Source organism: Euleptes europaea, chromosome 3, assembly GCF_029931775.1.
Source record: "Euleptes europaea isolate rEulEur1 chromosome 3, rEulEur1.hap1, whole genome shotgun sequence".
Classification (NCBI taxonomy): Eukaryota; Metazoa; Chordata; class Lepidosauria; order Squamata; family Sphaerodactylidae; genus Euleptes; species Euleptes europaea.
Window position 1 is genome coordinate 38,529,873 of NC_079314.1, and position 26,118 is coordinate 38,555,990.

At 43.6% G+C, this 26,118-nt stretch overlaps 1 protein-coding gene across 1 annotated transcript in view; it reads right to left on the reverse strand.

The window, feature by feature from the left end:
* PCLO (piccolo presynaptic cytomatrix protein) overlaps positions 1 to 26,118 on the reverse strand; it is a 171,879-nt gene that overhangs the window by 18,320 nt on the left and 127,441 nt on the right. The window contains exons 9-17 of the mRNA XM_056845841.1: positions 21,389 to 21,470; positions 19,292 to 19,414; positions 15,690 to 15,798; positions 13,126 to 13,193; positions 10,377 to 10,588; positions 7,485 to 7,538; positions 4,327 to 4,457; positions 3,307 to 3,333; positions 633 to 726 (exon numbers count right to left, since the gene is read on the reverse strand). Of these exons, the coding sequence (XP_056701819.1) occupies positions 633 to 726; positions 3,307 to 3,333; positions 4,327 to 4,457; positions 7,485 to 7,538; positions 10,377 to 10,588; positions 13,126 to 13,193; positions 15,690 to 15,798; positions 19,292 to 19,414; positions 21,389 to 21,470 (900 nt within the window). The remainder of the gene's footprint in view (positions 1 to 632; positions 727 to 3,306; positions 3,334 to 4,326; positions 4,458 to 7,484; positions 7,539 to 10,376; positions 10,589 to 13,125; positions 13,194 to 15,689; positions 15,799 to 19,291; positions 19,415 to 21,388; positions 21,471 to 26,118) is intronic.

Genomic DNA, 26,118 nt, shown 5'->3' on the forward strand with positions numbered 1-26,118 from the left:
TATATCACTTGTATTAATCTTTCTGTTTTGCTCCTGTGTGAAAATGCCATACTCCTAAGGGGGCTTACTCCCAGAGAAGTGTTCTTAGGATTGCATTTAAAAAACCTGTTCTCAGAGCAAATGACTCTCAAAATCTTACTAGCAGGGGTTGACCAAAGAACTACTGTATCTGTAGCTAAGTTTCTGTTCTCTGCAATGAAAATACGGGCCGAGATTACATCGGACTAGACTACTGTGATGCACTCTACATTGGTCTCCCTTCAAAATCAACTCAGAAACTCCAACTGGTCTAATTGCTGTGGACTACTAGTGGGAGAGCTTGAAGGCTCTGTCGTCTGTTTCTCCTATTGGATGGTGGACTTTGGCCGTCCAACCACGCACTGTGGGGGTGGCTCCGGGTGGCTGGGAACTTTATATAAGTTGGGGTGTTTTGCAGTTAAGTTTGTTCTCTCTTCCCTGTTAGCTGAATAAAGCGGTTGCTGTTGGAACTCTGCCTCTGGCCTTGTGTGTATCCTACGCATATATAATAGGCAGAGTCTTAGTAGTGTGAAGCATTGTTACTAGAAATGCATTATCATGAGCTGGGAGCAACACTTTGGCTACATCTGGAAAGGAACAGAATAGTTACAGACCTGCTCTGTGGAGATGTTTTTATAAATGACTGTCTGGTTCCATTCAGGATTCAAGGTTTTCTGTATATATTTAGTTCTCCTCTTGTTCTCAACACTGCAATTGGGACAAAGCAGGAAAGATATTAAGTGATTTTTTTTACTCAGCTTTCATACTGAAACAATGACAACAATCAAATAAAACTAAGAATTCAGGGCAGCTCAATATAATGGTAACAGAATCATTCTGGTGTTTCTGATAATGATTTGCCTGCAACTCTCCCAGTTCCTTTGTTGAAAATGTAACTCTGCCTACTAAGGGACTTTTCAACCTCAGCCTGTGATTGACAAAACACCATGAATACCTTTGCTATATTTAAAAAAAATTACTCCTTGTGCTTTTCAGAGGCAGCTCTCATTATAGGAATAAATGGGAATTGATTGGTTTTCTTAGAAAGCTTCCTTCCACCCATTAATCAGAAGGGGATTTAATCCATTGTCTTTTTATTTGCTAGTCTTTAATCATCAGAAAATTATCCCTTGAAATCATTAGAAGGAAGCATTGGTAGAAGAAATATCCTGCTAATGATAGAAACATTAATTTAAGATTGATCCTTTCCTGCTGCCTATGGCAAAAACAAACCTGGAAGCTCAGCAAAAGCTGCTTTTTCTATAGGGTAATTCAGGCTTTTGCTGAATTACCTGATTTTTAAAATATTGTTTCCTGGACCCTGAGAACATGACAAAACACAATTCACAGTATGGATTCCTTTGCCTCTACAAGCTGTTGACATTAGTCCACGCATCATATTCCAACATCAGTGGCTCTAATCAGGGCCGTAACTGGGGGAGGGGGGCAGGAGGGCAGCCGCTGCCACTGTAGCATGCAGAGGGGTTGGCAGAACTTCCTGGTACAGAGGCACCCACTCCCCCTATAGGAGAGGCAGTTCTGCCACCCTCTCTGCATGCCAAAGGGGTGGTGGCTGCCCTCCTGCCCCCGCCCCAGTTACGACCCTGGCTCTAATGCAAGTTCACAAAAGAACATTTTAATGGCTTATATCCAACCAATCTACACAACACAGTTCGAAGCCTTCCTCCAGCCTGAAGAGTGTTTTTCCAACTTAAATGGCTCTTCCTCTTGTGGAATAGCCACAACTTGGAGGAAGGCTTGAAGGGTGGGGCAGTGTTATAGCTGTGGTCTATCAGGTCCTTCTTGTACTCACCAGATGTTAGCCAGCACCCCAACTTTCAGTTTATGCAGTTGATGCTGGGGACTCGAGACAGAAGAGGGATTCTGCTGGTGTAGCACCCACCCTATTGCCCATTGGTCTCCTCAGCTGAGTTGATGGAGGTGATCTCAAACTTAGTGTTGAGGACCCTGAGGTTTGTTGATGTTGGGAACTGCACACACTGATCATAACATCCCCCTTCCCCTTTGAGGTTTCCAAGCCCTTTGCTCCGTGTGGGCACAGACTTGGCTTGTGGGGGAGGAGGCTGGAGCAAAGGTTGCCAGGTCCTTCTTCCCCAATGGCGGGACAGAGCCTGAGGAGGGCGGAGTTTGGGGAGGGGAGGGACTTCAATGCCATAGTGGCCATTTTCTCCAGGTCAACTGATCTCTATCGGCTGGAGATCAGTTATAATAGCAGGAGATCTCCAGCCACTACCTGGAGATTGGCAACCCTAGATAGAGCCCATGCTACACCTGTCACCCAGAAGCTTGGTCCCTTTAAGGGGGCAGGGGGTGTTCCACTGACAGGCAGCTTGCCTCCCTGGTCCTTGCCCCTTTCCTACCCTGGGCTGGGCCTGCTTCTTGGCTCAGCCCCTGTGCCTCTTGTTCTCTGCTTGGCTGCACCTGCCCTGTCCTTCAGGGCCTCGCCTCCACTCTGCAGCACAGTTGCCAGGGATGCTGCCACAGTTGAGCTGAGTATGAGCCTCCTAAACCCTTTATTTTCATGCTGGCCATCATGGAACTATCTCCATAAGGATAGGACTAGTGGCACTGTAGTTGTTTTGCGGCTGGCCACGGCGGCCCTCCCTGGCCTCAGGATTGCACTGCCCAAGTTACTGCCCCATTTCCCACCCAAATCAAAGCCCAAAGCAATTTTGTGAGTTCTTCCTCCTGAAAAAAATCTGAGAAATTTCTAGGGAAGCCAAATGAACCTTTGTAAAATTAGCAACATTTCTTAAGGGAAGTTCCACATGTTTCTGAATTGTCACTGGAATTTTCTTCAAAAGAATTTTGAAGAAAATGAGGAATTCCTTCCTCAGGCCAAATAAAATAACATCAAAGGAAACCCTACTAGCCTTAGGACTAGTGCACTCTTAAATGATCCTTTATCTACCACTTTTTCAATTAAAAATCTCAATAAAATAAATATGGAAGAAGTTCCCAGTGCATTGATGCTCCGTGTATCCAAAAAAGACCACTGTCTGGAGTCCCTGAAAGAACAAATAACCAATCGAGTTCATTTTTTCACCCCCTTTGAAAGACTGGCCCCTAAGAAATAGGCATGACAGCTCTTCACCAGGTTGGAATTTTTCAGTGACAATGGAATTTTTCAGAGGCAATGAACAACAAATCCATCATTGAGGGAAGTGTTTGTTAGTTGTTTCATCAGTCAGTGCAACTCATGCACGGGATATTAGCCATTTCACACCCTGAGACATCGGAAAGCAAATGAAAGGATATCCACTCTACCTTGCATTCTGGACAACCATTACTTGACTGCAAGAGCCCAGAGAAGGCATTGCATATTGATGGGGAAAGACAGGAGACAGCAGAAGAGAAAGCAGATAAAAAAGAGAGAGAGAGAGGAAAACAGTTGATGCAAGCATGGTGAGTTTTCATATCAGAATTATGAAAAGTAGAAAGATTAAGAGGCCTAGGCAATCGGATATGCAGAAACCTTTAAAACTGATTAGCAATCATTAAGTCAACTCAGGGCATACAGTAGCACCTTTGACTGTTTCTTCAGCTCAGCTATGCTTACCAGTGGTAAAAAATAATGAAGCAAGATATTATTTTACCAGTTTTTAGTCACTTGCCAACATTCCAGTTGAATTAAAACTTGTGGTTTACCACATTGCCCTCTCCAACTTCACTTACATCTATAGATTATTAAACTTATTTACAAGGAGTCTACTCATATTTCTGAATAAATGTAACACACAATTTCATTCTAAAGTTGCTGGCTAAATGCACCTAGTTCAGCAAGAAGATCAAAACTACCTGCAGCAGACAATCTTGTTCCAGATGCCAACAAATGGACACTGTGTCAAGATTTCTGTTTGATTCCCAGGTGGAATCAATGCCATGAAGAAGAGCTGGGACTGCAAAATCTGGGCCGAAATGGAAGCAATGGGGATAGAGATGGTTACCTCTCCTATCCTGCTTTTAATATTTGCCCATAGCAGACACATCATGGCCTAAGAGAGAAGTAACTATGAGAAAATATTGAAAAAGTAAAAAGGATTCTGCGTGTTGCATCTTTGTTTTACCAAATTATAATCATATCCAACTACTTTCAGTGAGAGACTGGTAACTAGGATGCAGAAACAGGCTCCCTAGCAAATGTGCAGGGACTCCAGAAGCAGATGAGTTGGGGTCCTTGGCAGATGAGGCCATAAGGAAAGTGTTTCTTGAACTTGGAACATGTCCAAGCCATGGCTCCCAAGGTGAGCAAGAGTGGTTCAAGCCTGAAATTCACCCTCCACTTACCCTCTTCCAGGCAGAAGATAGACCTTGACAAATGGGTCAGAATAGCCATTGTTGTCCCGGGGAGTAAGGTTTCTTGCTTGAAGCACATGAATGATCAGATTACCAAGGTGCTTGTCATAGTTGATTTGAAGCTAAGGAAACATGAATTAAGGTTAGCTACTCTTTCCCATTTTATCCAAATAATGCTGCTAATAAAACCAAATATTATTTCCTGACTCTGAATATCAGTAGCATAATTCCACAGTCTTCATAAATGCACCGGAGAAGAAGTTTCAAGTGGATTATCATTACCGAAGCAGAAGGAGAATGGGTGTTTGGTTTTATTTACTTATTTGAAACATTTTAAAGCTACCCAGTCTCAGAATGTGCTGTTTAAATATTTTTCCTTAAAAATCGTCCCACTGTATGGCCAGAAAGCAAATAATGTTGCAAGTGAGCTGAAGAAAAGAACGCTTAGCTCTCGTCACTGTATGGATAGGAGACTTTCTGGGACACCCCCTCCTCTTATGCAGCCTTCTGCTCCATGGAAGAAAGGCAGTCAAAAGCTGTGCTCACAACCTGAGTACAATCCTGATGGAAGTTGGTTTCAGGTAGTCAAGGTTGACTCAGCCTTCCATCCTTCTGAGGGTGGTAAAATGAGTACCCGGCTTGCTGGGGGTAGACAACTGGGATAGGCAATGGCAAACTACCCTGTAAACAAAGGACGAAAACGCATGGTCGCTTTAGCCTCCTGTATTCCCTGTTTCAGCCAGGATTCAGCCAGGATCGAACGCATGCGTTTCGCCGAACGCGCGTTCGATCCTGGCTGAATCCTGGCTGAAACAGGGAATAAAGGAGGCTAAAGCAACCATGCGTTTTCGCCCATAGTTTGCCTAGCAAACGTTGGGATGTGACTTCACCCCGTGGGTCAGTAATGACCCGGTGCTTGCACAGGAGACTACCTTTACCTTTAATAAATAAATAAATAAGTGTTCCTGATGCATATGTTGGTTTAAAACAGCAGTCCCCAACATGGTGCCTGTGGGCGCCATGGCACCCACTGGCACCTTTCCTGGTGCCTGCCAAGTATTTTTAGAAAATGGGTGGGGCCAGGTGGGGCTTTTGCTTAGCAATGCTTCTGATGGGACACTGGAAATTTGATTGGCTGTGCAGATTTAAAAAACAACAACAATTTCTTTTGGCAGCAGCTGCCACCACAGCACAAGTATCTTCATTATTTGTGAATAAAGGTAATGCTGTGGCAGCCATTTTGTGGCTGAGGCCACTGTGTTGTGTCAGAAATCCAAGGTGCCTGCAGGCATCAAAAAGGTTGGGTATCCCTGGTTTAAAATATATCATTTAATCGCTCATTAACAACAACAACAAAACCTACCTGGAAACCTGCCGTGTGGCAGTACCATTATCGTCGTGCTGTAGTAGCAGCTGCAGCAGCAATGGGGAAACTACACAAGCCTGTCCCTTTGTAGACAACACCTAACCCCCCCAAACAACCCCTAAGGGCTGTTGAAGAATCTGTCCTTTTAAGGCAGACATAGTATCAGTCTTAATAGACTTTGTTAGTCAAAAGACTCAAATGCTATTGCAAACACATTCTTCCTGAGCCATTATAAATAAAGCCTACATATTTTAAAAGGGTGGTTTAAAGATAGTTTCCTTCATAACAATGCTGTCCTTAAAAATATTAACACAACAATTAAACCTTGTTGGTTTAATAACAACAACAGCAGCAAATCATTACTACTTTATAATTATGAGTACTTGTGTAATGTTTAATGAGTTTAATATTGTAAAAACTATTCATCATTATGTTTATGATAATTGACCACATGTATATTTATTATAAAAGTTGAAAACAGAAGGTTTTTAAAAAATTAACTAAGCAACCGGTCAATGGTGCCCTCTGCTTGCTGCTCAGAGACATCATGGCAGGGTGCAAACTTCTATTGCTATCTTTCCCTGACTTCAGTTACTAAAAGTGAGAAGAGAGACTGGATCAAGGAAGGTTCCCACGTTAGTCTGTGGTCACAAAATCAACCAGGAGCCCAGTGGCAACTTACAGACTGACCCCATTCCAGCAGAAGGTTTTGGTGAGTCAGAGAGATGACTTCTGGATCTGATAAGAGGGAGGATGGGCATCTGAGGAAGTCAGCGCTGACTCACCAAAACCTTCTGCCGGAATGAATTTTGTTTGTCTTTAAGGTGCCTCTGGACTCCTGGGGCAAGAAATTAATTACTAGGTTGAGGGTGATTGGTAAGCCAATATCTGATCTACACTTTCTTACCTGGCTTTAGCAGCATTGCAGTAATCCCAGACAGTGGCCACAATCCAAAGAGCTACTTTCACTATGACCAAGGGCTTGGCAGTGCCCAGTGAGATGACTGAACTTTCCCTTTGCACAACATGTTTTTCCTTATCCCCTCTCCCCAGCATCCACCTGTCCAATATCATATCACAGATTGTTTGGAAAAGTGCCTTCAGTCTCAAAAGTGGTTGGACATGTATTGGTGGTGGTGGGACTGGAGTTCCCTGAGAAACACAATCTCAAAGCCTCCTTTGGGTGCACAGAAGCAATTCTCTGGGTCCTTGCCATCAAACTCTTTTATCTCCCATGCTAACCCCCTGTAGCAATGGCATTATCCACTATGATGAAATAAGAAGAATGCAGCTATATCACTGGAACTGCAGAAGGCTAATTGGAGCCATTTTTTTCCTTCCTATTGGTTCCCCATCTGGCTTTTAGTTTGCGATCAGGCAGAGGAAAGGAGGAGGCCCAGTCTGGAAAATCTACACAGCAATTTACATACCTTTGCTCTTTTGGATTACCTTAGTAACATTGATTGAAAATAATTCATCCTCTTTCATGCTAGTGGACAACAGTTCTTGCTTTTTACACAACAAAGCTTAAAAACTATGTTTGGCGCTGATTTGCACTGTGCACAATGCCAACACCATGGTCTGGCTATTATTCCGTTCTACAGAGCACCTGGCTCACCCTTCTCCATATTATCCTGGCAACAATTCTGTGAGATAAATCAGTATGGGACTCCTCATTGGATTCCCGCACAGCCAAAACTGGCCTAGAAACAAACAATAGACACAGATGTCTGCTTGGCACATACATTGATATAAAAAACAAATGTTAATACCAGACTGCTACCTGAATTTCTCCAGTAACTAGATGGGAACTGGACTTCGTGGCTTCAGCGGGCTGCTAAAGTATATGAAAAAAGCATAATCAGTATCAATATGTTTCCTTCATTTTTTGTAACTGAAATTGCCACTACTGACCATTGCCATTACTGACCATTGACTTTGGCTGCCAGGCTTGCTGTCATTCCAACACAAAAAGAAGGAAAGGCTACTGACCCTTGGTGTTGATAATGCAGCCATTTAAAGCTGAAATGAACATTTGCAAAAAGCAAACAAGAAACACAATTTTCAGATTTGTAATGTGACACTTTATCTCAAAATTCAAGCCTTGTCAACTTACCAACATTGCTTGATTGTTTTAACCTCAGCTATTGAATACTATGGCATTGTTTGGTTTAACAGTGTTCTGCATATCCCTGAATTTGGAAGTGATAGAAAGAGCTGTAAGGGTTGTGGGATTGTACTCTTAATACAGCGCCTTTTGCTAGAACTGGCAACCCTCACAGTTACCCCACTTTTAGACAGACACCTAAGAGGCCCCTCCACCCACCCAACTTGAGGTGAAGGACAACATACCACATGTGTAAGCAAGGGAGGGGTATGTCCCTTACTGGGACAGTCCCACTCACTCGACCCCCCCCCCCAGTAATATCTGGATCATGTGCGCTGGCTGAATATCTTCAACTTGATGGCTCTTTAAACCCACACATTAAAATGAAAATGAGTATGGGTTAAAACTGCAGTTGAGGTCAGCAGGCTTTACATGTTCCACAAGCAATCCTTTGAATCCATCTGAAGATAATTCTTATTTACTTGAAATATAGTCAGTAATTGCTGTATAAATATAATCAGTAATTTGTGTTAAAGGAAGAGAACCCAACAAGACCCAAAGCTGCCACATTTTCATTGAAGCTATGAAAGGCCACCTTATTTATAATGGAGCATGTCAAAACCACTTCCATCCGACCTCAGACTTCCACAGTAGGATTGCGCAAAAAAAAAATTTTTTTTTTGGTAACTTTCGGGTTTGGGGTTATTGGGCCTGATTTTTTTCCAGTAAATCCAGAAGAAGCCGAATACTCACACCGCTAAAGGGGTATTTCGGCTTTATTTCCAGGTTTACCCAAAAAATTCAGGTCCATTATAGTCTATGGGGATTTTTTTGAAGCTCCTGTGGGAGCATTTTTGAAGGTAGAGTGACCACATTTGCAGCAGAACTGCAAGGAACTCTCCTTAGAGGGACACTGAAGTTTGGTGAATGCTGGGACAGGGGGTCCAATTTTATGGGCCCGCAAAGGGGTCACCCCCATCCTCCAGGCATTTGCGAGCCGAGCTGTCCATTAGTTTTCAGGTTCAGAAGTTCAGCATTGCCGAGGACTGGCAGAAAGAGTCGATGGCAGGCTGGCGCCTCAAAGTCTGGGGGCTCCCTTCGTATCTGGGGCGCATAGTATGATGTCCATGCAAATTAACTTCCAAACTGAGGAATACGGCTTAAATGCAAGAAAAATAAGGCATGGAAAACATTTCTTTTGGTGGTAAATGCATCCTGCGAAACAATCCTTTATTATAGAGTCATCAAAAATCTTGGTTCTTGTAGGTTATCCGGGCTGTGTAACCGTGGTCTTGGTTTTCAGGACAGGAAGACAGAAGACAGAATGGTATGTTAACATGGAACCATTGTATCCTGAAGTGATTTGTTAATGTGTGAAATCCAAAGCTAATCTGCATGGCCATTGTTGACTGTAGTCTTTGTTAGTCTGGAGGTTTTCAGGACAGGAAGACAGAAGACAGAAAACCTCCAGACTAACAAAGACTACAGTCAACAATAGCCATGCAGATTAGCTTTGGATTTCACACATTAACAGATCACTTCAGGATATAATGGTTCCATATTAACATACCACACCCTCATTAGCACATTATCTTGATACTTACAGGACAATGATTAGCACATTACCTTTGATACTTTTTGCAGGACAATGATTCAGCTCAAACCCAACCCCTTTCTGACTATATATTATTCTTCCTACACACTTGACACTGAGAGACTCTGTCCTTCAGTGTTACTCCTCTGAAGATGCCTGCCACAGCTGCTGGCGAAACGTCAGGAATGAAAATACCAAGACCACAGTTACACAGCCCGGATAACCTACAAGAACCAATGAACTTTGACCGTGAAAGCCTTCGACAATACATCAAAAATCTGATTTCAATAGATGGTCACGGTGCGGGGAAACGAAGCCTCTACTCGGGGCGACCTTCAGTTTGAGAGCATGTTTTCAGGGGGCAGGGGGTGGTGATATCAGAGCCAGCTGAAGTCATGACCAAGGTAGCTCTTGTGTAGGAGATTGCTCATCTGCGCGGGTAAGGAGTCTCTTCAAAAGTCCAATAAGCAGCTGCAGAAGTGGCCATTATTTAGTTGGAGGGTATATCCTTCCAGACAAAATTGGGTGAGCCCCATCTTTTTAAATGACCCAGACTAGTTTGGTGTGACCAAGCTGGCTCCTATTACATGATCCCTACCTCAAAAGGGCCCCAACTATGGGGCCCTAAAAAAACCAGTCAAAGATAGAAAACTGGGAGAAAGCACAGAGCTGTGCATCTGAGCAAAGGCAAATAGCTAATTTTTCAGGAATTGCCTATTCGGCTTTGGGCAGATTCCCAGGTTTTGGCATTCGGTCAACCCGAAACCCAAATATTGCTAACGGCTAATTTCGGGGTTATTTTTGGTTCGGGTATATTGCTATGCACAACACTATTCCACAGTGAGAAGCTTAACAATGACCTATAAGAAAGTATTCCCAGCCCACGAATGGAATTGTGCAGTCATGCACAGTGTTTACATCAATATGTGCATATCCACATTCCTCATGCATAACTGAAAAAGAAAATCCTGTACCTTGCCACTGTGCCGTTTCTTGCTGATTGAAGGAGAACCAGGCTGGCCGGGGCTGGGAACAGAACTGGAAGTGGCCGAGGTAGTGCCAGAATGAGCACAGGAGCCCTTGTCCATTGCTGAGGAGACCACCAAAGGGGCCTGCTGTAGGGAGACCTTTTGCAGCTCTGCAGCCAATTGCTTAGGATCAACTCCTGGGGACTTTGTTTTTTCCACTGCAGGTAGAAGGGGATTTTTGTGTTGAGTTCTGCCATTTTTTTAAAGTTCTGCAATTCTCATGTCAAAAATAACAATTACTATTAATTTCACAATACAAGGAACTTGACTCCATATATTTCATGGCTCTTCCTGATTTCGTAAGAGACATACTAATGACCGACAGTAGACAGGCACTTTCTTAAATTAAATTTTTAAATTTCTTTACACAAAACATAAATACTTGACCGAGTTTGGCAGTTCTGCTCTGTTATCTCCATTAATTGTTCACTAGCTTAGAGTTTGCTTGGCCAGGCACAGTAACAAAATGTATTGAAGACCGCTTCCTAGGAACAAGAGAATAGGGTGAGCTAACAGGGGACTTTTGCAAGGGAGTTTCATAGGGCATCTTGCAATCCTGACTCTTATGGAGTTGTTGCAGTGTCCTCAAGGTTATGTGCTGTGTTTGTGTCCCTGCCTGATGATAACATGAATGACACCTGCAGAAATTGTAAATTCATATTTCTGCTCACTCAGAAGGTGAAAGGGCTCAAGCCATGTCTGTCTACATATTCTGCAACATAAATAAATAAATAAATTTTATTTGCGGCTAACATGCCAGATAAAACAGAAACTGACCATACAGAGTAGACGTTTACAACCAAGGCCAACAAAATTAGGACTCACCCAATTTTACACTTCCACAGATTAGGGAACATTGAGGCGACGTAGCTTCATTGCTACAGCACAATATTTTGCAACCTGGGTGGTGACTGGTGAGCTGTCTCCCAGCAAAAACCTTTTGGCCCATTCACCCTCATCACCAGAGCCCATTTCCCTAATCAAAGGGTCAATAATATTGAAGCGGGCTGACTTGTAGAGGGGACATCTAAAAATACATGTTCAGTGGTTTTCAGCTCCCCTGTGTTACATGGGCAAAGTCTCTCCACCCTGGGGATCTTCTTAAATCTCCCTTCTAATATGGCAGATGGTAGGGCTACACATCTGGCCAGTGTATAGGCCCTCCTATGTGTGTTCCTTTCCAGGGAGTATAAATATGCAGCTGGTGCTAGAATCTACCTGGAATGTTGAGGTGCTATAAATGCAGGGGATCTCAAGAGATCCGTTTGACACTCAGTATCTTTGACTCTTTCATTTATAGTTAGTCTAGCTTGGTCCATACCCATTTGCAAAAGTGCTGATGGAGCAAGTCCGGCTACATATTCTGCTTAATTAAGGAGAATGAAAAGATTTGAGGCAAGATACACTTCTGGAAGAAGAGCAGATATGGGAGGTTTCCAAAGAAGAAAAGGCTGGTGTGTGGAAGAACATGACATGCAAGAGGAGGAGAATCAGAAGACTTTCTCTGTCATTCTAACTATGCAGCTGATACTAGGATCATCCCATGGAGGGCCATCTGAAGAGAAAATACTACCCCAAGGGCCACAGAACATTACAGACACACAGGCCCCTTTAGATGAAAGGACCCTTAGTGGTTAGGGTTGCCAGCTCCAGGTTGGGAAATACCTGGAGATTTTGGGGGTGGCGCCTGAAGGGGCAGGGCTTGGAGAGGGGAGGGACTTCAATCCATAGAGTCCACCTTCTTAAGTGGCCATTTTCTCCTAGTGAACTGATCTCTGTCACCTTGAGATCAGTTGTAACAGTGGAGATCTCCAGCCACCACATGGAGGAGGCAACCCTATTAGTGGTGTTAGGAGACTCTCTTCTAAGAGGAATGGGGGAAGCGGCATGCAGACTGGATAAATTGTCTAGGGGCCATTGTCTATCTGGAGCACATATCTGACATGTGACAGAGAGCGGGCTGGGACTCATCAGACCCATTGACCACTATCCACTCTTACTGATTTGGTAATGAATGACACGGTCAGAAGAAATCTTGAATTCTTCTCCAAAGGTCTGTGAGGGACTGGGTAGGATAGTGAAGAACCCGGGGGCACAAGTGGTGCTTTTATTGCTCCTTGCTATAGAAAGTCACCATGACTGAAGGGAAAACAGGATACTGGAGGAGAGTGACAGGCTATGTGGATGGTATCATCAGGAAGGGTTTCATTTCTTGAATCGATCTATGCTATCAGAAAAAGAAACTGCTAACACGAGATGGGGAGCACCTCAAGAGGACTGAGAAGAACATCTTTGCTTAGAGACTTGCACATCTGATCAGGAGGGGTTTTGATCTAAGTCCTGAGGGGATGGAGGATGCTCAGAGCAAAGAATAAGCCAAGAAATAGGAACAAGAACACATGTGAACTTCTTCCATTTTGATACATGTCTGCCATATTGCAAATAACTACTTGCCACACTGTTCCTTCATCAGCATTAGCAAAATTTCAGTCAAAATTCTCATCCACTTTACTTTGGATTCTTCCAGGAAAAGGACAACTGAATAATTCAGCCAATCTTCAAGTGCCCTCTGCCTACAAAGAGGTGTACAGGGAAACTTCCTCTACCTATGTCCAGTAAATGCAGCCAAGTCATTTTCTAAAGGAATTACAATGTGAGCACTAGTAGGGTTTGGGGCTCATGTAATTTCACTTACCAGTTTTTCCTGGGTCAAGCAATTCCAGATGTTGGGGATTCTCAGCATCTGACAGCATATTGAGATCCCTAAAGGAAGCAATGAAAACCTGAGACAAAAGGAGCTCTTCTTGTACATCCTCATTGTATCATTAGAATAGATAAATGAGACATGAGATATGGCAGAACGCAGCTCCCAAGCATAACCCTTTGAGGCTGAAATTATACAGCGGGAGAACTGCAAAAGCGAACAGCTGAAAAATTGGCACTCTTAAGGTGAATTCTTGAAGTGGCTCAATGCAGGTTAAATACATTTCTCACCACGTTTAGAATTACCATTTCCATGCATTGTTGATCTTTTAAAAATACTTCAACCCACAAACTGCTTTACAACTAGGGTTGCCAGGTCCCTCTTCGCCACCAGCAGGAGGTTTTTGGGATGCAGCCTGAGGAGGTGGGGTTTGGGGAGGGACTTCAATACCATAGAGTCCAATTGCCAAAGCGGCCATTTTCTCCAGGTGAATTGACCTCTATTGGCTGGAGATCAGCTGCAATAGCAGGAGATCTCCAGCTAGTACCTGGAGGTTGACAACCCTTCTCTTCCACCTTTACAATAGTCCTGTGCATTATTTTGCCAATCATTAACCTGAGTTATAACTGCTTGCTGAAAATTGCTCAAGGACACCAGGGCTGCGCTCCCATATGGAACTTAATAAATTCCATCTATAAAACCTGGTAATACCCAGCCCCAAGGGCAAGTTTCTACTATTACGTTTATTTGAAAGTAAGCCAGGCTCAACAGATCCCCCCTCCCCCACTTTCTGTTTATACTAACGTGCCAGACATTTCTGCTTCTTGGAGTTAGTTAATTATTTCCTGTAAATCTGTTGTGCCCAACAATGGATCCTTTGGGAGGGGCAGGAATGGAGAAGCTTAAAGTATACCTTTTTTCTTGCAACAAAGGTGATCATTTTTTAAAAAGAAACTCTTTGGAATTACAAAATTGCAAAATATTATGAACAAAATTACAAAATATTATGAACAATAATAAAATGAGCAAGTTGCGGCCAAGGGAAATGCAGGAACTAAAATCTCCCCTATCTACACCCATCCCCAGGAAGGAAATTCATTCAGGTACACCTGGGCTCCATGAGTAGACAGGAGGCAATTAATTAAGCAGCACAGAAAATCAGGGGCTGCTTTAAACAGCAGAGGTGACAACTGGAGGATCAAGTGGTTTTCTACGGGAAATTTGTGATGCAATAATGTGGTGTGGTATTTCTTGAAGATCTACCTACCACTACCACATTTTCTCAGGCCCACAAGTGCTGCATGGTTGATGTGGGAATCAAAATAGCCAACTGTTGCTCAGTAAATTGCCTATAACTTGGTTAGGAACAGTTTGCACAGCAACTATTCATAGCTCAAATTAAAGGTAATTTTACGCTCTTTTTTCTGAGCCTATATTTTGTATATCAAAGTTGCTTTGGATCAGGACATCTTGGCTAGTTTCTTCCACATTGGAGGTATCTGGTGCTTCAGCCATCTGGTTGCTCATGGATTCAATTGTCTGGTGCCACATGTCTGTTCTTCGCAAAATCTGTTGGGCTTATTTCCAGGCCGTAAAATAGCAAACGTATCATAAATCTGAGCACAAAGGCCCCCAGAAAGGCCATCATCACCCAGAAATGTTTAGTTTGCCACGCAGGTGAGCGCACCATACTTCTTTCCATTAACAATCTAGTGGTAATTTTATGCTCTTTAATATTTATATAAGGTGATATATGCTAAAAAACCCACTAAAGCAAGATTTTATACATATGAAGCCACCCACAACACAATCCTAAATCCCGCCTCTGAACAGTTTATGAGGCCAATATCTCTCCCGCCTTAAAAAACTTCCTTACTATACCAGAGAAGCAAGCAGTAAGAAATTGAAGTTCTATGGGAAATTTGTGGTCCAGTATTGGGGTATGACTTTCCTTGAAGATCTTTCCCCCAAGAATTTAAATGTACATGTTGCCAGGGTTTTAAGGGGGGGAGAGATTTGCAGTAATTCAACAAACGGATGGTTGATGCTCCGATTCCATTTAAATGGAAAAAATATCACGACAGTCAAGTCCAGAAAAAAAAAGACTAGAAAATGACATAAAAAGTGGAATGCAACAGGTTGACTGCAGCGCCATCTGGACGGTTCATAAAAGAGGGAACAAATCACAACAACCGCAGATTAAATGGTTAGTGCGGAACCATCTCCATTTGGATTTTGTATTTTAGCCACAAAGACAATTGGATTCCCCAAAAGGAAGTCATCAGGAACAAAGTAGAGGTCACAACCCAGACCCATTACACCTCACAGGTGCTTTGCAATAATCTTCAGTAGAATGTGGATTGTGTTTGAAGATAACTTTACCTTTCATATTTGTCTATTATAAAGAACAAAGAAATCCTCCTCTAAAACTTGCACAGTTTTGATAACTACAAAGATGCTTCAAATTACCAAAAGTTCCTCTGTGACAGTTGTGAATAAAAAAGCCATGACAAGCCAAAAAAATAATGGAAACAGAAAGATGGGGAAAAACTCACAGTCTTACACATATTTCTGCTTCCCCACTCTGTTGACTGATGATACTCTGAACTTCTTCGTATGTTTTGCCAGTCAAGGGAATGCCATTCCATTCCAGCACCTGCATTCCTAGAGAGGGAGACCATAACATGGTGAAACAGAGTTATGCAACATGCTGACTTTTGTCTAAGGTCATTGACATATGTTAAAGTTGAAGAATTGAAGAGAGATTTGTAATAATCCAGTTTCAATGTGTCTTTGATTGCTTCAAACATTTTTCACTGCACACTCACATGATTTCTAAACCGCACAAGTGTGCCAACTTAACTCTATACATGGTCTAGCAGGTAACCTGTGATGCATTTCCACTTACCAAAAAAACTGAGCCAAAGTGAAGGGGCACAAGAATCACGTGGGAATGGAGAAATACCAGCAATGAGAATCATGTCTTGATGAAAGAGGTCTTTAGCCCAAAGCTAGGAAGAGAAGAGCCTGGGAATACAGGGACGGGGGGCAGATGAAGGCTCCAACTGAGCTCACACAGCAGAATCCTGTGTGGTAGCTCTTGGGCTACTTGTGATATGCTTCAGGTATGGCTCCTTCTGTATTCAGGGGAGCACTGAAACCAATATCCCACCCAAGCTCCACAGCCAGAAGTGATGCAGTCCAGGAAAAGCCCTTACCTCCTGTTTCTGCTGAAGGTACGAGCAGGATTGCAAAATCCCTACAGGCAGCCAATTTGCAGCATGGGTGCTGCAAAGAGGAGTTTGTAGACCTTCTGCCCTAAGGCTGAGGGCCCTGAGGATCAGCTGTGGAACAGTCAGGCCTGCATTGCTGTATATGGGTGCTTTCTAGCCCCACCTACCTCACAGGGTGTCTGTTGTGGGGAGGGGAAGGGAAGTTAATTGTAAGCCGGTTTGATTGTTAGAGAAAGTTGACATATAAAAAAAAGCCCAACCAAGAGTCTTTACGGGCAACTTAGTCTAAGACTGCTTTCACACATGCTGAAGAATGCACTTTCAATCCACTTTAGCAATTGTTTGGAAATGGATTTTGCCACTTCCCACAGTAAAATCCAGCTGCAAAGTGCATTGAAAGTGGATTGAAAGTGCATTATTCGGCATGTGTGAAAGTGCCCTTACTTAGGCTCAAAATCTATCATGCTATGTGTGTGTATCTCCCAGTCATGTGCCTGCAGTTATGCAGGAGACCTTTATTTATTTGTTTGTTTAGCTTTCCAGAGGATGGTGTTTTAAACAGCTAATAAAGATCATTATGCAAAATCAAACATCACTGCATTTTCACAGCAAGAAAGCCACAAATCCTTGATCTGCTTCTACTTACACAGATAAAACAGAATTGCTTAACTGGCCATATATATATTTTAAGAGGCTGTGCGCATGATAAATGAGGAAACAAAAAAAGAGAAGAGAATATGATTACATAAAATAAACAAATAAATTCACAATACAAAAAATGACAACACAAAAATTGCTTGAGGAAGGCTGAAAGAATACAAACTTGTGTGCTGCACAATATTAGTATTTTGTGCTGCATAATATTAGTCTGCAAAATGTAGCCACAGGATCCAAGGGCATGCATTACAAGGTCATCTAGGATAATGGTCAGACCCAATAATGCTCTATGTGAGCAGACACTGTATCCAAGAACATGCCCTCAACTCCTCTGCAGCACACAGAGCTTCCATGAATGACAAGTATTATGCATGTCAGTTAAGAAGTTCCAGGAGTTGTTATGAAGAGCTATTAAAACCTGAATGTATCAACTGTTAAACCAGCCATTAAAATACCAGTTTAACAATAGAACATGTTCTGCTGCAATGTCCCTTCTATAGCGACATGAGATCACAGTACATTCTCCCCATATTGTCATCCTTTCCTGGGAGATCAGAAGAAGCTAAAATTTCCCTTCTCTTAGCAGACTCCTCTCGGGAGATAACCACTCAAGTAGCCAAATTTTGCCTCCGGTCTAGTGGGATTCGTAAACGGCTAATTGAAAACCTTTCCCCATAGAAGATCTTTCCTCCTCTTCTTCAAATCATCCTTCCCAGAATCATCAACTTTTATTATTTTATTTTATTATTTTAAACTAACTTTGATTTTTACTCAGAGCTGATATTGTCTCGAAATAGAAGTTGATTGATACCAGTTTGAAACATTTGAAAAAACATATCCTCCCTGTCCCAACAGATAACATTATTGTATTGAGGCTCAAGGAATCCTCAGCTTGAGTTGATACAGAAAAGGAATCTTGAGGGATAGATAGATAGATAGATACTTTTATTTACAGCCATTGGCCAGCATATTGGCTGTAGAGACCTTAACTTTCTCTCCTATTCATAATTAATATCCATTTCAAACTGTCTCTTCTTGTGGCCCCTGCTCTGTCTTAAGCTTTACTGGAAGTAGTTTGCAGGGCCTCATGCATTTATTTATCCCCATCCTTGTCCTAGGAAGCTCAAGGTTGTTAGGACGGTGCCTACTCTTAATTTTTAGAAGATTGTACAAGGAGTATGGCTAATGATTATACTTAGCTTTGGCGACTGATTCTTTGGTTTAAAGTTAGGCCTTTTAATGTATACATTATATAACTTTTAGTTTTCAATTGACTGTTTTTAGATATTATTGCTAGTCATCTGAGGTTCACAGTAGGGGAAAAATGTCCTGCATTTATTTATTTACTACTTTATTTACAGGTTTCTTTTCTTGCAAAAATATAAAATAAATAAAAATTCCAGTACAAGATGCAACCTGGTGCTCTCTGTCTTAATGGAGAGGGTTTTTTTCTTGCTGAAAGTAAAATTGTCATGCCTCTGCCCACCATATTTGTGGACCCACAATTATTTAACAAGAACTTCTAGTAGTCTACTTTCAAAAGCAGAAATATTTTATTCACACATCCAAAGAAATAATCAATTGGCAAAGTACTTTTACTGAAGTAAAAACAAAACACACACACACACACAAACCAAAGTTCAGAAAACTGGGTTTTACATTTTGATTTTTCATTATACTTATAAAATGAGGCTGCATTCATTTCTCCAAATATTAAAATTATATTCAAGGTACCTTCTTTCAAGGGTGCACTGCAACACTGTCCTGTCCCACCCACTTCCAACTCCACGACATAAACTCACCATAAGTCAAATATGAGAATGCTTCCAAGAAATCACAAGACTTTGCTGGAAATAACTGTAATTAGTTGCTGCATGAGTGTAGAGCATGTGAGCAGCGGAACAAGTATACCTGTTGCCATGAAGTTCCATCTCTTCTGCAGACCACCAAATACAATCTCATGCTATGACCACTCAAAAAGAATATCACGCCTCCCAGATTAACTGACTACATGGACCATGGCATTTCGTGCCATGGCATTTCGTGCCACAGACATTCATGATTCCCAAGATACATTACAAATAGTCATGAAAGGGACAGCTATTTCAATACTTTCACTCCCTAAAACATAACACAGGAACCTAGAAAAGTATTTGAATTCTTGACAAAGTGCAGTCTGTGGGAAAGTATGGCTAAATTTTTGAACCCAAACTATGCACAGAGATTTTTGTGGACGCTGTATTTTTTGGTATTATTTGTCACCTTACCTTCCATAACTTTCCCTGTCTGTTCAGCACTTCCACCAGGCAGGATCTTAGCGATGTAAGCACCAATTTCATTGGCTCCAGGAATCTCTTTCCCACCTACAACTCGGATCCCCAGTCCATTGCCTGCATTCAGAAAAGGAGGAAAAGAAAAACCAAGATTTATCCATCTACAGCATTTATAAGTACTTTTCTAGTACTTCCCTTCTCTTCCCCTCCTCACAACAGACACCCTGTGAGGTAGGTGGGGCTGAGAGAGCTGTGACTAGCCCCAGGTCACCCAGCTGGCTTCATGTGTAGGAGCGGGGAAACAAATCCAGTTCACTAGATTAGCCTCCACAGCTCATGCGAAGGAGTGGGGAATCGAACCTGGTTCTCCAGATCAGAGTCCACCGCTCCAAAACACCGCTCTTAACCACTACACCACGCTGGTCTGACACTCTAACCACTGCACCACACTGGCTCTCAACGTTATGAAACATCTACAGACGTAACACCTGGCATGACATTTTTACCAGTCTACACAACCACACAGATGTCTTCAGCTGTTTTTGGCTATGTTGCACAAAAGAGACTTGAATATTCAATGCGTCTACCCACTCTCCTGCTGCTCCTGCACATCTGGAATTGCTGCCTAGAGAACTGACATGGTATCACCCCTCTCTCCTTCAAATGGCCCACTGGTTCACTTTGTGGAAGTTTCTGACAACCCCTCAGTCCTCACCCCCAAGAGAAACCATCCCTCAGGTCACAATCCAGGGACAGAGTTAGGAAAACTTGAAGGCACTGATTTTACCTGGCTAGAGAATGCCCTAATGGGAAGTGCTAAAGGGGGTGGGATGGGGGCTATTTGCAGGGAGCCATTTAATTCTTCTCCTGACCACTGACATGTGTGGGGGCCACCGGCAATCCTGGGAAATGTAGCTTTGATATACCTGATGAGGACCTACTTTCAATTATTTGCATATGGTGCTTCTTACTTCAGCAACAGACTAGGACAGCTGATTAATTTACAAGGCAGCTAATTGTCCCTTGAGACTTGGCCTATTTTCAGAGTACTGTATAAGTATGGAAATGGCTTCAGAATGCAGGGATTAATCCATGGAAAAGGAGGAGTGCAAGAGGCATAGCATCTCGACATACATGACAAGCAATGACATTGTAGATAGTGTTTCTTCAACAACCCTCTTCATTAGGGTTGTCAACCTCCAGGTAGTAGCTGGAGATCTCCTGCTATTACAACTGATCTCCAGCCGATAGAGATCAGTTCCCCTTACGGTTGCCAGGTGCCCGGTGGTGGCGGGCAAACCCCCGGCAATTCGCCCCTCTGCCCGCCGACCACCTGAGGGTCGGCGGGCAAACATGCACGTGAGCGCCCACGCTGCACGCACGACACTGCCGGTTTACAACCGGAAGTGCCGCCTCGCAAGGGCCTTTTCCTCTTAGTTTGAGAGGTAAAGGGCTGCTTTACCACTCAAACTAAGAGGAAAAGGCCCCTTGTAAGGCGGCACTTCTGGTTGTAAAGCAGAAGTGACGGGCACGTGCATCGGTGCGCACGCGCAATCCCAACCGCAACCTATGACTATGACAGAGGAGAGAGGGGACCTGGCAGCCCTAGTTCCCTTGGGGAAAATGGCTGCTTTGGCAATTGAACACTATGGCACTGAAGTCCCTCCACTCCCCAAACCCCACCTTCCTCGGCTCCACCTCAAAAAACCTCCCGCAGGTGGTGAAGAGGGACCTGGCAACCCTAATGTTGCCCCGTTCTTAGTTTTAACCAAGTGTTGGGGCTCCTAATAAAGGCTTTGATCCTAAGCCTTGCCCCTGTTGCACCTTTTTCTGTGGCAGAGGCAGTCCTTGGCTGTGGAGCACATTCTTCTGGTAGGAGAAATCTCCATTCTGCATCACCAGCATCTTTCGACGAACCAAAAAGCAGGATGCAAACAGAAGCAAGTCAAAATGTCCTGACCTAACTGAATAACATCACCCTCACATAGTTATTCACTGAATAACATCACACTGACTTCCCTCTCGCAAGGTCTTGGCACGCCACATAAGAAACCATCTAATAAAGCCAGGAGCAGCTGCTGTTGGCTCTACCTGAAACCGAGCGATCCTTCGGGTCCCTCAGAAGTTTCAGTCTTGCGTGGGGAAAGATATATTGCATTGGCTTCCCATTTAGCTAGAAGATATAAGATATAAAATATGAATGCCAGTTAAAGATAAACAATTGTCTGTTTTAATCATGACTTTTGAGTAAAACAATAGTTGTGAAGCATGTTATGTTTGGAAGCTTTCTCTCATCAACCCCCACCCCCATAACATCATGGTGAAGACTGCTTCAGACAGGGCCCGCAGGAATGTGAGAGCTCTTGTGCTATAGCTGCTTTAATACCAGTAATGTCCGTAACAACCTGGTTGTGTGAGTGGGTCTAGGGACACTCAAGGATTGTGCTCAGGTGACAATAGCATACAGTCAACACACAGTGAGGGGCAGGAGTGTGCATGCGTATGAGGGGCAGCCCCTTCCTCATACACATGCAGCAAAAAAGTGCATGTGATGCTATATGTGTTTGCATGTTTTCAGAATAGGTGCGTGAAGTTTTGTAGCCATATATTTATTTCTATTCCGAAAACGTATATGCCGTCTCTCCAAAAATCTACTTGATGCAGCTCATTAAGTAAAAACAAACTAACAAAAAAACAACAACCATAAGAATTATCAATAATAAAACAAGCTATGGGCATAAAAAACTATTTTACAGCCTACAATGATATTCATAAAATAGTCTTAGGAACATAGATACCTCCAAGCTTTACCCCAAATGTGGATAGGGTTGGGGAAATGGCCAATGGGTATATCCCACTTCTTCTCTATGCACATGGGCTGCACATCCCTTAAATTTAGTTTATTTCCTTGCTCCCACTCCTGTCAACTTGACTTCATGTAGAAATTCAGGTTCTAGGCTGCAATGCCTGTTAATCTGGTTTTGCTAACAGTATCTGTCTATCTGTCTATGTCTATGTCTACATCTATATATAATTTGCCAGTCTGTGGTTTTTCACAAACCCTCAATCACAACATGGCTTCAGCCATAAACAGACTGATAAAATAACTTCCCAGAATCCTTTGGCACCTTGAAGGTGGGATTTGTTTGTACAAGAGCCCCTTTGTCAGCTGCACAAGTTTGCAGGAGGAAAAAGTATTTGTGAGAATCCTCCTGCCAGTTGCCTCATAGCAAGAGGCAGAGCAAGCCCTTGTAGGCCACTCCCAAGCCTCTTCAAACAAACTGCAGCAAGCAGTTCATTGTCCACTGGCACTCTCCTGAGAACTGGAGCTCCCATGAGGGGCACCTGAAGAGGTGCCTTGACCATACACCCAGGCCACCTGTCCCTCTTGGCAGCTTGCCAGCCATCCCTGTTTGTGTGCTTCACAGGCACCCAGCTTAGGGTTGCCAGGTCCCTCTACACCACCGGTGGGAGGTTTTTGGGGAGCAGCCTGAGGAGAGCATGGTTTGGGGAGGGGAGGGACTTCAATGCCATAGAGTCCAATTGCCAAAGCAGCCTGTTTGTCCAGGTGAACTGATCTCGATTGGCTGGAGATCGGTTGTAATAGCGGGAGATCTCCAGCTAGCACCTGGAGGCTGGCAACCCTATCCCAGCTGCCATGACCCTGCTGAACTGGCCCTGCTCAGAACTGCAGCCATCTGGTGGCACAGACTCCAGAAACACCCACAAAGCTGCCAGCCACAACATATGCATTGGTGTGTTGCAAGGGTCCGCTGGGCCATACCTTGTGTACTTCTGCATTACTAAACCTGCCTTCCCAAGGTGAAGGCTCCTATGGAGGAAGTCAGAAACCAACTTTTTAACCCACAGGGTTCTTCTTCCACAAACAGCTGCACGCCAAGTGGAAATTCAGCAGGCAAAGCTCTGCAGCTGCACCCTGCAGCTGCACTCTGCATGCTTACTCTATTAGGTTATAGACCTATATTTAGGCATGTAAGTATAAGTTTATGTTGTACATTTTTTTGCGGTTTCTACTGGTGTATGGTAAATATTTATGGCTAAATGCAAATAAAACTATTCATAAAAAAGAGAGCAGTGGTGGTCCCCTGCCTTGAGGTTTGAAGAAGAAGAGCTAGTTTTTATATGCCGACTTTCTCTACCACTAAAGGAAGAATCAAACTGGCTTACAATCACCTTCCCCTCCCCACAACAGACACCCTGAGGGGTAGGTGAGGCTGAGAGAGCTCTAAGAGAGCTGTGACTAGCCCAAGGTCACCCAGCTGGCTTCAGGTGTAGGAGTGGGAAACCAACCCGGTTCACCAGATTAGAGTCCGCCGCTCATGTGGAGGAACGGTCAATCAAACTCGGTTCTCCAGATTAGAGTCCACTGCTCCAAATCACTACACCACACTGGCTCAAACACATGAGGTAAGCCTAGCATGATCAGGCGGCATTATTTTGCCACCGCTTGGCCTTGCAAGGTATCTACTCTGTTGGCCTTTTCCCTCAGTTGCAGAAATCTCTGGACAGATAAGCTGGACACACAGTTACTTGCATCAGCAGTACAAGTTTATAGTGGCTGCTCTACCCCACCTGATTATGCCATCTTTTGTTTTTTCACTATTGGGATTTCCCAAATCAAACTGGAGTGGGTGTCATTTCAATATTTCTGTAGCTATGCTCATCCCCACATTCTGCATACACACCCTGCCCAAACCTCAAAGCCACCTCTTATTGGTAGCAGCCACTACACATGGGCAGTCACCTCTCCTAAGGAACGACATGTATGGTTTTAGCGGTGGATGGAGAAAATGGCCAGATGGTTGAGGCATGGGAGCAAAAACAGGGCATTGAGCAGGTTGGGAAGTGAAGGTTGGGTGGTTGGGTTGGGTGGAGAGGTGGAGAAACAGTCATGTGAAAAAAGTTTTTAAGAAGTACTCAGATGAAGGAAGGAGAAACCTATCAGAAGATGTCTGACTGTGCCACAGTCTGGCTGGAGTCTGGAGCAGTCGTGCCTTCCAGCATTTCCTTTCAGTAAGGTTGCCCTAGGAGGGGGCTCAGAAAAGAATGAGGAAGGGGTTCTCACTGGACCTGGGTCCTTCTCTCCCTCTTGCCAGTTACCTCTCCTTGTATGCCTCTGGTGTCTCCCCCAATCCCTTTGGCCCTGGGTTTGCTCCTGAGAGTGTGGTGGGCCCGTCCCAAAGGCTTGTTAGCTTGGGGCTGAAGCTCACCTGCCCCTCCCTCTGTGCTGCCTTAGGGGCCCAAGCCTCCTGCTCCCTTGGGCTTAAGGAAACTATAACAAATAGTCCTTCCTTTCCAAGGGGACTCCCCCACAATGACCTGTTAAGGGCTAGGTTGGTTGTACCTCAGATTCCTCTTTGTTCTTTGGTTCCCTGAGCAAGGCACTATGCAAGTCCCCTGTTTGCTGTGGCACTGTTTGCACCGCAACTTCTTCCGGCTGTGACTTTCTGAAGGCTGTTGCTATAGGCCCACCCCCACTCGCTGCCACTTCCTGCATCATGCTAGGTTCCTCCAGGAATTGCAGTGAGGCAGAGAGATGCTCCCCCAGGGTCAGGTTGGGCTTGCACAGCCAGGCTCCAATGACTCCTGCAGTGAGACTTGATGCTGCTTCCTCTTCCTGTTGGGGCTGGGAGCACCAGCCCAGGACACCCCCCACCCCAGTTTATCATGGGTGGTGGATTATGTGGCTTGAAGAGATGTGATAAGCAGTCTGCATTCAGGTGTCCTTTGCCAGCTCAATCTCTCATCATAAACCTCTGATTTGCCCACATATTCCCTGATCATTCAAGCCAATGCATACAGTTTTCCTCAACACAGGTTGCTTTGATCCTGGCTGAAATGGGGAATAAAGAAGGGTAAAGTGAGCATGCATAATCGGCCGTAGTCTATGCTCCTACCATTTTTTAAAACCTCTTGAAGCTAATAGTGGTGGTAGGGGTGCCAGGGAGGGGACAGAGTTAAATCTCCTTTCCCCCAATGAGGCCCTATGTATAACACTGCAAGACTTGTCAGGAATTTCAATCCTGAACTTCAAAGAAATGTCACATTTTTTTGGCCTATACTTTGATGTCGCTTGAAGCACCATCTGTCTGCATCTGTCAGAATTAAAGTAAGGAGAGGATTTGGGTCAGAGTTATCCAATGAAGCCCTTGGGCATCTGATTGATGCTAGCAAACTGGGCATCGATGGGTGCATGGCGGGGAAGACAAACTGTAGATGAGTAAATATGCATACGAGAGTATGGATAAATTTGTGATCTCAGCTATGCCCATGTCAATGTTACTAAGGATTTGTTCAGTGAGGCTTTGTGCTATAAACATTCTGTCCTCATTAGCTGCAATGGCCAAAAGTCACTGAGCATCAGACTTTATTCTTTCAAAAAATATATATCTAAAATACATATTCTTGAATTGATTTCGTGATGAAAATTGGAATCACCACAATCCCTTTCAAGGGAGATAATTTCTAGCTGACCCTGCATCAGCTGGTTAATTCCCTCTCCCCCAGTTTGAAGGGTTTTGGCTGCATTCCTATAATGTAATTTACTTGCAAATGTGATTCATCCCACATCACTGCTCTTTAGCTGTAGGCATAGGACACGGTGTTGTATAAAAGCCACTGCCCCGAAACAAATTGTATGCCACATGTTCCAGACATGGGTTGATGTACAACCCTAATGTGTGAATGAGACCCCCCCCCAAACACGCACACACCTTTAATATAATGAATGCTGGGCCTTATAGTCATGCAAGATGTAGCTTACGCACAAAATATATTCATGACACTGTTATGTAACACAT